General features: G+C 35.1%; 1 protein-coding gene across 1 annotated transcript in view; it reads left to right on the plus strand.

Moving 5' to 3' along the window:
- LOC142223984 (sporozoite-associated mosquito saliva protein 1-like) overlaps positions 1–12,893 on the plus strand; it is a 31,049-nt gene extending 18,156 nt beyond the window's left edge. Inside the window, exons 2-4 of the mRNA XM_075293793.1 lie at positions 10,171–10,461; positions 10,530–10,637; positions 12,669–12,893. Of these exons, the coding sequence (XP_075149908.1) occupies positions 10,171–10,461; positions 10,530–10,637; positions 12,669–12,710 (441 nt within the window). The 3' untranslated portion in view covers positions 12,711–12,893. The remainder of the gene's footprint in view (positions 1–10,170; positions 10,462–10,529; positions 10,638–12,668) is intronic.
- Positions 12,894–15,846: the final 2,953 nt, after the last annotated feature.

The raw sequence follows: 15,846 nt of genomic DNA on the forward strand, positions 1-15,846 counted from the left end.
ATTCCGGCCGAAATGCTCGAAAAAGTTGCCCAAAATTGGACTTTCCGAATGGACCACCTAAGACGCAGCCGCGGTCAACATTTAAATGAAATTATCTTCAAAAAGTAAATGTCATGGACCAATCTAACGTTTCAAATAAAGAACCGATTAGATTTTGCAAATTTTATGCGTTTTTTTTTTAAAAAAGTTATCAAGCTCTTAACAAATCACCCTTTATATAAAAGTTTGCATTTCCAGATACAAATACTTTTAATGGAAACAATTTTTCGTACTTCAACAAAAACTCTAGAACTAAAATTTAAATCGGCTAACGCCCTGGGATGGTACACTATGTTAGTAAAAAACAAGTAAGGAAAGTCTAAAGTCGGGCGGGGCCGACTATATTATACCCTGCACCACTTTGTAGATCTAAATTTTCGATACCATATCACATCCGTCAAATGTGTTGGGGGCTATATATAAAGGTTTGTCCCAAATACATACATTTAAATATCACTCGATTTGGACAGAATTTGATAGACTTTTACAAAATCTATAGACTCAAAATTTAAGTTAGCTAATGCACTAGGGTGGAACACAATTTTAGTAAAAAATATGGGAAACATTTAAATCTGAAGCAATTTTAAGGAAACTTCGCAAAAATTTATTTATGATTTATCGCTCGATATATATGTATTAGAAGTTTAGGAAAATTAGAGTCATTTTTACAACTTTTCGACTAAGCAGTGGCGATTTAATAAGGAAAATGTTGGTATTTTGACCATTTTTGTCGAAATCAGAAAAACATATATATTGGACCGATGTCAACCACATTTGGCACGCATAGCTACAATGCTAATTCTACTCCCTGTGCAAAATTTCAACTAAATCGGAGTTAAAAATTGGCCTCTGTGGTCATGTGAGTGTAAATCGGGCGAAAGCTATATATGGGAGATATATTCAAATCTGAACCGATTTCAACCAAATTTTGAACATTTAACTGCACTACTAATTGTACCCCTAGTGCAAAATTTCAACAAAATTGGGCAAAACTCTGGCTTTTAGGACCATATTAGTCTATATCGGGCGACAGATATATATGGGAGCTATATCTAAATCTGAACCGATTTCAATCAACTTTTGCACACTTGACTATACTACTAATTGTACTCCTATTGCAAAATTTCAACCAAATTCGGCCAAAAATCTGGCTTCTGGGGCCATATAAGTCCATATCGGGCGAAAGATATATATGGGAGCTATATCTAAATCTGAACCGATTTCAATCAAATCAAATTGCGCACTTGACTATACGATTAAGTTTTATGTTTGTACAAAATTTCAAGCAAATCGGAATAAAACTCTGGCTGCTGGGTCCATATTAGTGCATATCGGGCGAAAGATATATATAGGAGCTATATCTAAATCTGAACCGACTTTAACAAAATTTGACACACTTAACGATACTATTAAACATACCCCTTGTGCAAAATTTGAAGCAAATCACGGCAAAACTCTGGCTTTTGTGGCCATATAAGTTCAAATCGGACGAAAGATATATATGGGAGCAATATCTAAATTTGAACCGATTTCAATCAAATTTACCAAGCATTGGTAGAATGTCAATTCTACCCTCTGTGCAAAATTTCACGAAGATCGGTAGTAAACTTTGGCCTCTGTGGTCATATGAGTCTAAATCGGACGAAAGATATATATGGGAGCTATATCTAAATCTGAACCGATTTGGCTGATATTTCGCAAGATTTTCGAGATTCATAAAATATTTTGATGTACGGTATTTCAAGAAAATCGGTTGATAAACACGCTAACTATGACCACATCGGGGATAAATATATATGGCAGCTATATCTAAATCTGAACCGATTTTTTCCAAAACCAATAGCGATTGTCTCTGTCCCATGAAACGGCCCTGTGCCAAATTTGAGGATGATCTGACTTAAATTGCGAGCTGTACTTTGTGCACAAAATTACATATACAGACAGACGGACGGACGGACAGACAGACAGACGGACATCGCTAAATCGACTCAGAATTTAATTCTAAGCCGATCGGTATACTAACAGATGGGTCTATGACCACTATTTCTTGGCGTTACATACAAATGCACAAACTTATTATACCCTGTACCACAGTAGTGGTGAAGGGTATAAAAATCGGGCGGTACATATATGGGAGCTATAGCTAAATCTGAACCGATTTCGATGATTTTTTGCACATATAGTTAGTGCTATAGAAGATTACATTTAGCCAACTTTGAGTAAGATCGGTTGATAAATATGGGTTTTATGACCTAATTTGGCAAAATCGGGCGATACATATATATGGGACCTATATCTAAATCTGAACCGATTTCGATGAAATTTTCAGACTTAAAGGGTGATACAGAAGATTATTTTGTGCTAAATTTGACGACTATCGGTTAGTAAAAAAGTGCAACGTGACCCCATTTGTCGAAATCGGGCAATACATATATATGGGAGCTATATTTGATCCGATTTCTCCCAAATTCAATAGCGTTCGTCCTTGTGCCCAAAAAAACTCCCTGTACCAAACTTCATCAAAATCAGTTAATAATTGCGAACGGAATCCTGTGAACAACAAATACATGGACAGACGGACGGATGGACGGACGGACACCAAGCGCTAGATCGACTCAGGAGGTGATTCTGAGTCGATCGGTATATATTTTATGGGGCCTAAAATCAATATTTCTGGTAGGCTTATTTTTTGGCAGATCAAACTTATTATACCCTAACCACTATGTGGTTTAGGGTATAATGAATTTAAAACAATGTGTTGAAACATTTTATTAATTTTGAAGATTTTTTCAGAAATATTAAATCCATTTTGACTTCAGTAAAACGAAATTTTCATTCATGTTAGGATACACATTTTTATGTCGAATCACTTAGCTATAAGGACAAACAGACTTCATTAAAAAGTTTAGAGACTTTTAGACAAGGAAAAAACTTTATTTCTGAGAAATACGTCTTCTATTCTAAGCAAAATTCGTATTCGTATTTTAAGCATGTGAAATATTTGGCCTTCCGACAATATTCTTTGCGGTGCACCATCTACTATTTAATATGTGAAAGAAACCAAATTTATGAAAATGGGCCAAAATGGACCAAATTCTGTTTGGTCCGACCATCGGACCAAATTTCAAAATTAGAAATCTTTTGGACCAATTTTGGTCCGATCGGACCAAAACGGCAATGCTGATTGGAATTGAAAGTCTATACTCAGAGTAGAAGTAACTACTCTCCGAAAGTTTTTTTTTTGTTTTGCAACAGAGATAGAGAAGAGGTTTTGTTATATTTGTAATGTGTGTGTATGTTTATGTTTATGTTTGCAACAACCTCCATCGAAATCAGTCCGTGGTATACCTACGAATATTCTTACTCAGATCTAGTGTTACCTAATTTCGCTTTTTTCCCCTTTATTGTAAAAATACATTTTCGAACAGCGTTTTTAACAAATGTTCGTTCTCAAAAAATGTAGATAACATGCAATAATACAAATCAAGTCATTATTTTTCAAAGTGAGAAAAAAATTAAAATAAATGTATATGCGCACATTTTTCAACCAAAATTGAAACTATCCATAATTTTAATTAAATTTTCGAGAACTAATATCAGAAATAAGAGAATGCTAGGATATAGTACAAAAGTAAAGCAAATATGAATGTCCTTACACTGAAAAAAAAAGAAATTTTCTTAATTATTAAAGTCACGTTGACATTACCTCAAAAATTTTATCTTTCATGTTATGATACACATTTTTAAGTAAAATCACTTAATTATAAGGACATTACAACTTCATTCAAAAGAGAAATGCGTCTTCCATGTTAAGCAAAATTTGCATTCTTATTCTAAGGACATGAAATCTTTGACTTCACGATAATATTTTTTTCAGTGTAGAAAACTAAAACATTAAATATAAATAAGATCGTTTAATTGCATTTATTTGACGTTCATTACAAACATCTTTGTAGTAATACGGGATGAAATTGATCGAAAGTACTGTTGTTACTTTTACAACACATACTAGAGATATATTTTGACATTTGCCGTTTTTGAAAACAATTACTAAAAAAACACGTTGTGTTTTCCCCAATGTACGTACGTACAAAAATACATATCGTACATTTTAAACGTTTACTCACACTACGCTAAGTACTAGCTATATTTGTAATTACCTACACAGTGTAATTTCAAAGTTACACATTTCATTCAAGTAATATTTTATTCGGAGCGGAGCGGTTTTTCATTTGGAAACCGCTCCGCTCCCGCTCCGCTCCGGATTTTAGAAATGCCGCTCCCGCTCCGGGAAAAAAAGGGCTTGCTCCGCTCCGCTCCGGATCCCTGATATAAACCGATCCCCAGATTTGACCTCCAGAGCCCCTTGGAAGAGCAAAATTCTTCCCATTAGGTTGAAATTTGGTACGTGATGTTAGTATATGGTATCCAACAACCGTGCAGGAATTGGTTCCTATCAGCCCATAATTATATATAGCTCCCATATAAACCGATCCCCAGATTTGACCTCCGGTGCCTTTTGGAGAAGCAAAATTCATCCGATCTGCTTGAAATTTGGTACGTGGTGATCGTATATGATATTTAACAACCATGCCAAAAGTGGTCCATATCAGTCCATAATCATATATAGCCCCATATAAACCGATCCCGAGATTTGGTTTTGGAGCCTCTTGGAGGAGCAAATTTCATCCGAGTGAGTTGAAATTTGGTACATTGTGCTAGTATATGGTCGTTAACAACCATGCCTAACTAGGTCCATATCGGTCTATAGTTATATAGAGCCCTCAGATAAATCGATTTCCAATCACACAAAAATTGGTCCATATCAAGTTCATAATTGTATATAGCCCCCATATAAGCGACCCCCATATTTCATTTCTGGCTCTCTACGTACCGTGCAAAAAGTCCATATACCACGTATGGACTAACTCACAATGTAGAAAACGATGTTAAGAAGTTTTAAGATACCACAACCCAAGTATTTCGATTGTGGATGACAGTCTTTCGTAGAAGTTTCTACGCAATCCATGGTGGAGGGTACATAAGATTCGGCCTGGCCGAACTTACGGCCGTACATACTTGTCTAAAGATCATTTTGTCAAAATGTTATTCCTATAGAAAATGTTGTCAAAATTGTATTTGTATAGAAAATGTTGTCAACATTTTATTTTTATGGAAAATTGTGCCAAATTTTATTTCTATAGAAAATGTTTTCCAATTTTTTTTCTATAGAACATTTTGTCAAAATTTTATTTGTATAGATTTTTATACCCTAAACCACATAGTGGTCAGGGTATAATAAGTTTGATCGGCCAAAAAATGTGCCTACCAGAAATATTGATTTTAGACCCCATAAAATATATATCGATCGACTCAGAATCGCCTCCTGAGTCGATCTAGCGCTTGGTGTCCGTCCGTCCGTCCGTCCGTCTGTCCATGTATTTGTTGTTCACAGGATTCCGGTCGCAATTATTAACCGATTTTGATGAAATTTGGTACAGAGAGTTGTTTGGACACAAGGACGAACGCTATTGAATTTGGAAGAAATCGGATCAAATTAAGATATAGCTCCCATATATATGTATCGCCCGATTTCGACAAATGGGGTCACGTTGCGCGTTTTTTCAAACGGATCGTCACCAAATTTGGCAAAAGGTGATCTTTTCCATCGCCCTTCAAGTCTGCAAAATTTCATCCAAATCGGTTCAGATTTAGATATAGCTCCCATATATATATCGCCCGATTTTTCCAAATTTGGCCACAAAACCTTTATTTATCAACCGATCTTACTCAAAGTTGGTTAAATATAATCTTCTAGAGCACTAACTATATGTACAAAAAATCATCGAAATCGGTTCAGATTTAGCTATAGCTCCCATATATATGTACCGCCCGATTTTTCTAAATTAGGCCATAAAACCCTTATTTATCAACCGATCTTACCCAAATTTGGCTAAATGTAGTCTTCTATAGCACTAACTATATGTGCAAAAAATAATCGACATCGGTTCAGATTTAGATATTGCTCCCATATATATGTATATACCGATTTTCCCAAATTTGGTCATAGAACCCTTATTTATTAACCGATCTTACTAAAAATTGGCTAGATCCAGTCCTCTATAGTACTAACTATATGTGCAAAATTTCAACGAAATCGGTTCAGATTTAGATATAGCTCCCATATATATTTATCGCCCGATTTGATCAAATTTGGCCGTAAAACCCTCATTTATCAACGGATCGTACTCAAAGTTAGTTAAATGTAATCTTCTATAGCTCTAACTGTATGTGCGAAATTTCATCGAAATCGGTTCAGATTAAGATATAGCTCCCATATATATATGTATCGCGCGATTTTGAAAAATTTGCCCCTAATAACCTTATTTTTGACCATAGGGGCCTTATTTATTAACTGATCGTACTCAAATTTTACTAACTCTTTTTGGTCCAAAATAAACTATAGCTCCTAATATTAGACATTTCTGCTCAGATTGTGACAAGACACCCATAAACATATACCCCCCTTTATGTTCTCCAAAACCTATACCAATGATACTCCAAAACCTATACTAATGATACCCCACAAATGCTTATGTTTACTAATTCAGTAGGGGTGGTTTAGGGTATGATATAGTCGGCCCCGCCCGACTTTCTACTTTACTCACTTGTTTAATAATGGACTCAATATTAGTGGCATACTAACTCTTTTTGGTGCAAAATAAAGTATAGCTCCTAATATTAGACATTTCTGCTCAGATTGTGACAAGACACCCATAAACATATACCCCCCTTTATGTTCTCCAAAACCTATACCAATGATACTCCAAAACCTATACCAATGATACCCCACAAATGCTTATGTTTACTAATTCAGTAGGGGTAGTTTAGGGTATGATATAGTCGGCCCCGCCCGACTTTCTACTTTACTCACTTTTTTTTCAAAGTTGTATTCTTATAGAAAAGTGAAGTACCTCTTAGTTGGAAAGGAATATTTTGAAAATTCCACCAAAACATCAACAATTCAATCTACCAAACAGTAAAAGATATAACATATTTGGTAGAATTCTACCAACTGTGGCAAGCGTGAGATACCACATGGACAGAGAGTATTAAGAAAACAAGAGAACGAAATTGTCAAGCGAAACTGCGACAGTAGGTGGCCTTCATGAGGAAATTTCTCTAATATCATGCAGTTTTTGTCGGCGCTTCTCTCAAATATCATACAGTTTGCGTCGGCGTCACCCAGTTCAGTCCTCTGCCGGTCTTATGAAACGTAAGAAAAATGGGATTTAGAACCTACTTTGTAGTAAAAAATGTTCTTTTATATAAATCTTTTCATTCTATTAATTTTTTTTGGCAGACAATTTGAAATTACAACTGCCGATGCCTTAATAAAGAATTTATCAAAACAAGGGAAAAAAACTTTAAATCAACAAATTTCGCATCGTATGGTAAGGACACGAAATGTTTGGCCTCACGATAATAGTTTTTTTCAATGAACTTAATTTTCCAAAAAATAAGAAAAACAATTTGTCTAAAATTTTGTTTCTCAGTATGGAATCTCTTCTTTACTTTATTTTAGTGGAATTATTATGTTTGGATAAAGTTTCCGTTACTCTAATAATTTTTTGCGTACGTTAAAACGGGAAAATATTATACTCGACTGAAGATTTACTGAATTCGTTCTTCTCACAAAATAGTTCATTATTTTCTAAGTTTGTAAATTTTACTACAAATGCGACCGCCTTGAACTTCGCATAGCACTAAAGACATTCTTGCTCCAATTTTTTCCTTCAAAGTACAAAATTTCTTTAACAGGTGAAAAAAATTAAATAAGTCTAATAAATTTTCTTGAATTTGTCGAAAAACATTTACTTATTTTTATAATATCGGTGTGATGTCAGCACTTGTAATAGTTTAGTTTTCTAAAAAAAATCTTAATTTTCTAAAATTAACCAAAATTTATCTTCCTAGTGGGTTCACTGTTTCTATACCCACCACCATAGAATGGTGACTGGGGTATAATAAGTTTATCATTCCGTTTGTAACACATAGAAATATCGATTTCCGACTATATAAAGTATATATGTTCTTGATCAGAGCGAAATCCTAAGACGATATAAGCATGTCCGTCTGTCTGTCTGTCTTTCTGTCTGTTGTAATCACGCTACAGCCTTCAATAATGGCGCTTCGTCCAGATCGTCAAGTTCGAAGATGGGCTATATCGGTCCAAGTTTTGATATAGTCCCCATATAAACCGACTTCCCGATTTGGGGTCTTGGGCTTTTAAAACCTGTAGTTTTTATCCAATTTGCCTGAAATTGAAAATCTCGAGGTATTTTAGGACCAAAGATTGTCGAAAATGGGGTGTATCGGTCCATGCTTTGGTATAGGTTAGGTTATGTGGCAGCCCAATGTATCAGGCTCACTTAGACTATTCAGTCCATTGTGATACCACAGTGGTGAACTTCTCTCTTATCATTGAGTGCTGCCCGATTCCATGTTAAGCTCAATGACAAGGGACCTCCTTTTTATAGCCGAGTCCGAACGGCGTTCCACATTCCAGTGAAACCACTTAGAGAAGCTTTGAAACCCTCAGAAATGTCACCAGCATTACTGAGGTGGGATAATCCACCGCTGAAAAACTTTTTGGTGTTCGGTCGTAGCAGGAATCGAACCCACGACCTTGTGTATTCAAGGCGGGCATGCTAACCAATGCACCACGGTGGCTCTCGTGTATATAGCCCCCATATAGACCGATTTCCGGATTTTGCTTCTTGGGCGTCCAGAAACTGTATTTTTTATCCAATGTGACTGAAATTGAAAATCTCGAAGTATTTTAGGACCAAAGTTTGGTGTGTCGAAAATAGGGTGTATCGGTCCATGTTTTGGTATAGACCCCATATAGACCGATCTCCCGATTTTACTTCTTGGGCCTCTAGAAACTGTATTTACAACCCGATTAGCCTGAAATTGGAAATCTAGAGGTGTTTTGGGACCATAAAGAGGTGTTTCGAAAATGGGTTGTATCGGTCAATGCTTTGGTATAGACCCCATATAGACCGATCTCCCGATTTTACTTCTTGGGCGTCTAGATACTGTATTTTCTATCCGATTTGCTTGAAATTGAAAATCTAGAGGTATATTAAAATCACAAATAGTGTGTGTCGAAAATGGGGAGTATCGGTCCAAGTTTTGATATATCACCCATATAAACCGATCCCAAGATTTGGGGTCTTGAGCTTCTAGAAACCGTAGTTTTTATCCGATTTGTTTAAAATGGCAAATCGAGATGTATTTTAGGACCACAAATAGGTGTGCAGAAAATGGGGTGTATCGGTCCATGTTTCGTTGTAGCCCCCATATAGACCGATTTCCCAAATTTACTTCTTGGACTTATGGAATACGTAGTTTTTATCCAATTTGCCAAAAATTAGAAATTTAGAGGTATTTTAGGACCATAAAGAGGTGTGTCGAAAATGTTTTGGTATAGACCCACCTCTCGGATTTATTTCTTAGGCTGCTAGAATCTGTAGTTTTTATTCACTTTGCCTGAAAATGTAAATATACTCGTATTTCAGACCCTCAACATTTTGTATCGCATTTATTTCTACCGGTCCATTATGTAAGACATTGATCGATCGACCGATTTCACTTCTTGAGGGTATAGCAGGAGCACTGATCATATAAATTGCTTGAAACTAAAAGTAAAATTTCCAGATTTTACTCCTCGTTATCATTTAAATAATGGCGGTAAAAATCTACGGATTTAAGATTTCAAAGCAAGGTTTTTTTCCATCATTTACACGACATGTTTATGATTTCTCTAAAATTCAAACAAAATTAGGTACAATATTTAAATTTATCTTCGCGGAGTGTACTGGTTGAATTGATCTGCTTGGGAGAATGTCTATCATCAAACCCCCTTAAATCGTACATATATTATCAAGATATATTACCTGCACCGACGAAGAGTTTTCAAACGAAACTAGTATATGTTAATTGATTCATGGTGGTGGGTATTTAAGATTCGGCCCGGCCGAACTTACTACTGTATATACTTGTTTCAGTGTACATTTTGAAATCTGCCACTAGTAGTATACGATCCCTCTCTTCTCCTTATTCCAGAATGGCTATAAAGTGAAAATATTAAAAAGCGAGAATTGCGTAAGTGATCCAGTAATTGCTGCAGATCCAGAATTCACTTTGAAATTGAACAAGAAATGTGAACTCATACCAACTGGATGCATAATAAATAAGCCTTTTAAAACCGCAGCAGGCAAGTACAAAGTGGCTAAGGATGGAATAGTTGTAAAGGAAGGCAAAGTCGATTTATGCAATGTGGGCAAAGATCTTCCGGACGAAGTGAAAGGATACCTGAAAATGTTTGGAGTTCCATCATCTTGTCCCGTTGAAGAGGTAAGGTTTGCCAAGAATTATTTATCTTAATAAAAATTGCAATTGGATAATGTGCATTGGAATTTTAGACAAAACTTTGTGGCGATGACAAAAAAATCGACATTAACAATTTTAAGGCTCTATTGGGTTTGGCTCGCGGTACTGTGGTTGTTGATGTCACTATTGACCATGATACGGTACGTATAGAAAGTGTATAATTAAGAAATAGGAACTTAAGTCATTATTTTAATTAAAAAGTCATTAAGTTTAATGGTGAATATTTTGCATTTCACATGCTAGTCTGTGAATCTCAAAAATCTATCAATTAATTGTACTAAAGGGTGATACGGTCAAAATTTGGTCAAGGGAAAACGCGTGTAAATCGGTGAAATCGTTTATTTAAAAAATCAAATTAAATTTCTTTTTCAAGTTCAATTAGTATAAAATTCAGGAAAAATATTCAGTTAGTCTTTCGCTTTTCCAAATCCGAATTACCGGGCCTCACGCTTGACACCATCAGATTTTGTACAGCCACCTTGTCCACCTTCTTCGCCGCAGAAAGCCAGTTTGTCTTGAACTGCTGCTCGTCCTTAGCAGTTTTTTTGTTCTTCTTTAGGTTCCGCTTGACAATAGCCCAGTATTTCTCAATTGGGCGGAGCTCTGGCGTGTTGGGAGGGTTCTTGTCCTTGGGAACCACCTGCACGTTGTTGGCGGTGTACCACTCCATGGCCTTTTTACCGTAATGGCAAGATGCCAAATCCGGCCAAAACAGTACGGAACAACCGTGTTTCTTCAGGAAAGGCAGCAGACGTTTATTCAAACACTCTTTCACGTAAATGTCTTGGTTGACAGTCCCGGAAGCTATGAAAATGCTGCTTTTCAAGCCACAGGTACAGATGGCTTGCCAAACCAGATATTTCTTTGCGAACTTTGACAGTTTTATGTGCTTGAAAATATCTGCTACCTTTCCCCTTCCTTATGCCGTATAAAACTCCTGTCCCGGAAGCTGCTTGTAGTCGGCTTTGACGTAGGTTTCGTCGTCCATTACCACGCAGCCAAACTTCGTCAGCATCGTCGTGTACAGCCTCCGGGATCGCGCTTTGGCCGTCGTATTTTGTTTATCATCGCGATTTGGAGTCACTACCTTCTTGTAAGACGATAGTCCGGCTCGTTTTTTGGCTCGATGTACGGTTGTAGACGATACACCCAGCTTATTTGCGGCATCTCGGAGAGAGAAACTAGCGGCAACTCTCTTTGTCGTCTCAGCGGCTTCCGGTTTTCGATTTCCCCCCGATCCAGACTTCCTGGCTGTCTATAAACGTTCCCCAAACACTTTAATTACATTTGTAACGGTTGATTTGGCAACTTTTAGCGATTTTGCCAGCTTTGCGTGCGAGTAGCTCGGTTTTCGCGATGCGCGAGCAAAATTTTGATACGCTGCTCTTCTTGCTTGGACGGCATTTTGACAACTAAAGAGTGAATTCCAAAATCAAAATAGGAGCAACATTCTACACACACACACACCTTCAAAATTGAAAGAAATACGTCAAGTTTATATTGACCAAATTTTGACCGTATCACCCTTTAATTTTATTGAAGTTTGATTAAATACGAAATTAATAAGATAGACCAATTTAAAAGTTAATGGGATTACTTAAAACTGTAATTTATTAAATACTTCCTAAAATCATAAAATTTTGATGAAATTGGGTGTTTTAACTTTTATTAAAATAACTTCTATACAAATTAACCCTTAAATGCGCACTGTATCTTTTAAGATACTACCAGAGAAAAAATTCATACATCTTAGAATTTTGATCGAATTCTTCGAAATAAAGTTTTTTCCATTTAAAACATGATAACGCAGTTTCGAAAAATACGGAAAATTTATAGTATTTCTGTGTAAAATGAAACCAAAATTGGAAAACAAAATTTGTCCGAAAATTTAAAAACATTTAAAATGTTAGATATATAACAATTTAAATGTAAAAAAAAAACTAAAATCGAATTGTTTATTTGTAAAAAAAAACAAACAAACAGCAAATTAGAAAAAAATTGTACTATGCATATGTTCTTTTTTACCATTTTGCATAATATATTTTTTGTTTTTGAGGAATCTGTGTTCTTGTGCAGTTAAGGGTTAATATAACTTATTACTAACTTATAAAAATTACCATTACGAGTATATACCACGATTATCTTATTATTATTATTATCTTCTATTCCAGGGCAAATCGTGCATGCACATTGAGGCTGAGGTTACTAAGTAATGAACTTCAACTTGCAAAAAATGTATACAAGTACTTTAACTATGTATGTGGTTAAATCTAAATTTCTTTTAAGAGGATCCCCCATAATATTGGCTCGAAAAGAACGATGAGACCAAATATTAAAATGCAAAAAAATAAAAAAAATATATATCGTAAAGGGTTAATCTAAATCTATTGAAATAAATTCAAGAAATCAGAATATAACAGAAATATTTCTATACTCAAGAAAAAGTTTACTTGGATCCAAAAATGTTGACATTTCCTTAAGGATTTTGATATAGATCCTGAGCCAAAGATTCGGCTTCGTCGAGTGAAAGAAATTGTCTGGGGGAACTATATTGCTTTAAATCTAGGATCAATGAAATTAACCCTCTAATACACCAATTTGTTTGCCAGCTGCACGCAGAGAAGAAACATGATTGTCACAATCATATTCGAAGAACAAAATAATATGATAGGAGCTATTTTTGCGGCGACCATGTAACATTTTCACCAGCAACCATGTTGGCTCAGTGAACATGGTTCTAAGAAAAATATAATTGACCTCATCTAAAATGTTATTATATTGATAAAAAGAATTTTGTTTGAATGAAAAGAAAATGGTCACGATTTAAAATGTTATGGTATTCACTCAAAACGTTTTTCTTCTAGTTAAAAGAACATGGTCACAACCTAAAATGTTTTGATCTTTATGAAAAAACTTTTTTCATCGTCGAAAAAAGGACGCCACCTGGGAAAAGAATTTGTGTTTTCTTTTCCCAAGTGGCGTCCTTTTTAACTTAACTTTTTTTATTTGTTTTTATTTATTTATAGACTAAATTATTGTTTATTAGTATTTATAATGTCGTGCAAGCAAACATCACATATTTTTACACACTCTACTTTGGTTCAATTTCAACAATAAGTAATCATTCCATATTTACTTCGTGCTGCAAATAAAAATAAATTATACCATATGTCAAAATACAGAACAAAAAGCAGGTCATTTTTTTTTTCAATTACACTTTCCTTTTTTGTGTTCACATAAAACTACGTGCCACTTCTGAATAAATAAATTAACACAAAACACAGTAAATCCGTATTCTATGTCCATTCCAAGAAACAATCAACACACGACTGACGCGCAAAATGAAAATCGTGTGTACCTGCTCAATGTTTTTATAAAATGCTTTTCGCTGCAAAAAAAAAATAAAAAAGTAAATGGTCACGAAAACAATGTACATGGTCTTTATGCCCATGTAATGGTTCTAGACATGTCTATACATAACCTATAAAAATACTTTTTTTCCCTGCAAAAAAAGTAAAAAAATTGAATGGTCAGGTACATGATTTTCCCGACCATTTAATGGTCTCAAATTCTATCATTCAAATGATAGAACATGTTTGCGGCATTTGAGAACCATTCAAATGCTTATTGCCACCATACATTTTTCTCCGCTCGAAAACAATTTTTGCTCTGTGCGTGTACGTATATATGCGAGCTATATATAATCTGAACCGATTTTGATTAAATTCTACATGCATAGTTAGAATAATACTTCTGCTATCTCTGCAAAATTTCACGTAAATGAAGTATAGCTTTGGTCATATGAGTGTAAATCGGGCGAAAGATATATATGGGAGCTATATCTAAATCTGAACCGATTTCAACAAAATTTGGCAAACTTACCGTTACTATTAAACGTACTCCTTGTGCAAAATTTGAAGCAAGTCAGGACAAAACTCTGGCTTTTGAGGCCATATATAAGTCCAAATTGGACGAAAGATATATTTGAGAGCTATATCTAAATCTGAACCGATTTTAACCAAATTTGGCACACTTAACGATACTATTACACGTACCCCTTGTGCAAAATTTGAAGCAAATCACGGCAAAACTCTGGCTTTTGAGGCCATATAAGTTCATATCGGACGAAAGATATATATGGGAGTTATATGTAAATCTGAACCGATGTTAACCAAATTTGACAAGCATAACATTATCATTAAACGTAACCTTTGTGCGAAATTTGAAGCAAGTCAGTGCAAAACTCTGGCTTTTAAGCCATATAAGTTCAAATCTGTGCAAAATTTCACGAAAATCGGTAGTAAACTTTGGCCTCTGTTGCCATATGAGACTAAATCGGACGAAGGATATATATGGGAGCTATATCTAAATCTGAACCGATTTGGCTGATATTTTGCAAGTTTTTCGAGACTCATAAAATATTCGGATATACGGAATTTGGAGGACATCGGTTGATAAACACACCAATTATGACCAGATCGGGGATAAATATATATGACAATTATGACCAGATCGGGGATAAATATATCTGAATCGATTTTTCCTAAATCAATAGGGATTGTCTTTGTTCCACAAAACGACCCTATGCCAAATTTGAGGACGATCGAACTTAAACTGCGACCTGTACTTTGCGCACAAAAAATACATGAACAAACAGACAGACAGACGGACAAGGCTAAATCGACTCAGAATTTAATTCTAAGACGATCGGTATAAGTCCCCGGTCTAACAAAGAAAAACACATTTTTTTGTCAAAATTCGTTTTTATTATTCAACATACTCGTAGTTCCCTTCAAGAGCGATACAACGATTATATGTTAGCACACAAAAAATTGATGTTCCAATTAAAAAAATAATTGATACTATTAATGTTTATGAATGATCTTTGTTTTAATTTGAAATATTTTGGTGAATTTTTTTTTTGTGAGGAGACTTTCACTTATTCATATATCACCACTGCTACCGTAGTACTCTATTCCACTCGATCTTTTATGTGATTCTGATGTTTGAACACTAATGGGCTAGAGTATTTAAGTAATTTGTCTAGATGCATTTTGAAACAAACAGACTGAATAACAAGTATATACGGCCGTAAGTTCGGCCAGGCCGAATCTTATGTACCCTCCACTATGGATTGCGTAGAAACTTCTACGAAAGACTGTCATCCACAATCGAATTAATTGGGTTTTGGTATATTAAAACTTCTTAACACCGTTTTCTAAATTGTGAGTTAGTCCATACGTGGTATATATTAGACAAAAAGGTATATAAAGGGTGATACGGTCAAAATTTGGTCAAGGGAAAACGCGTGTAAATCGGTGAAATCGTTTATTTAAAAAATCAAATTAA

Source organism: Haematobia irritans, chromosome 2 (genome assembly GCF_050003625.1).
Source record: "Haematobia irritans isolate KBUSLIRL chromosome 2, ASM5000362v1, whole genome shotgun sequence".
In the NCBI taxonomy this organism is placed as follows: domain Eukaryota; kingdom Metazoa; phylum Arthropoda; class Insecta; order Diptera; family Muscidae; genus Haematobia; species Haematobia irritans.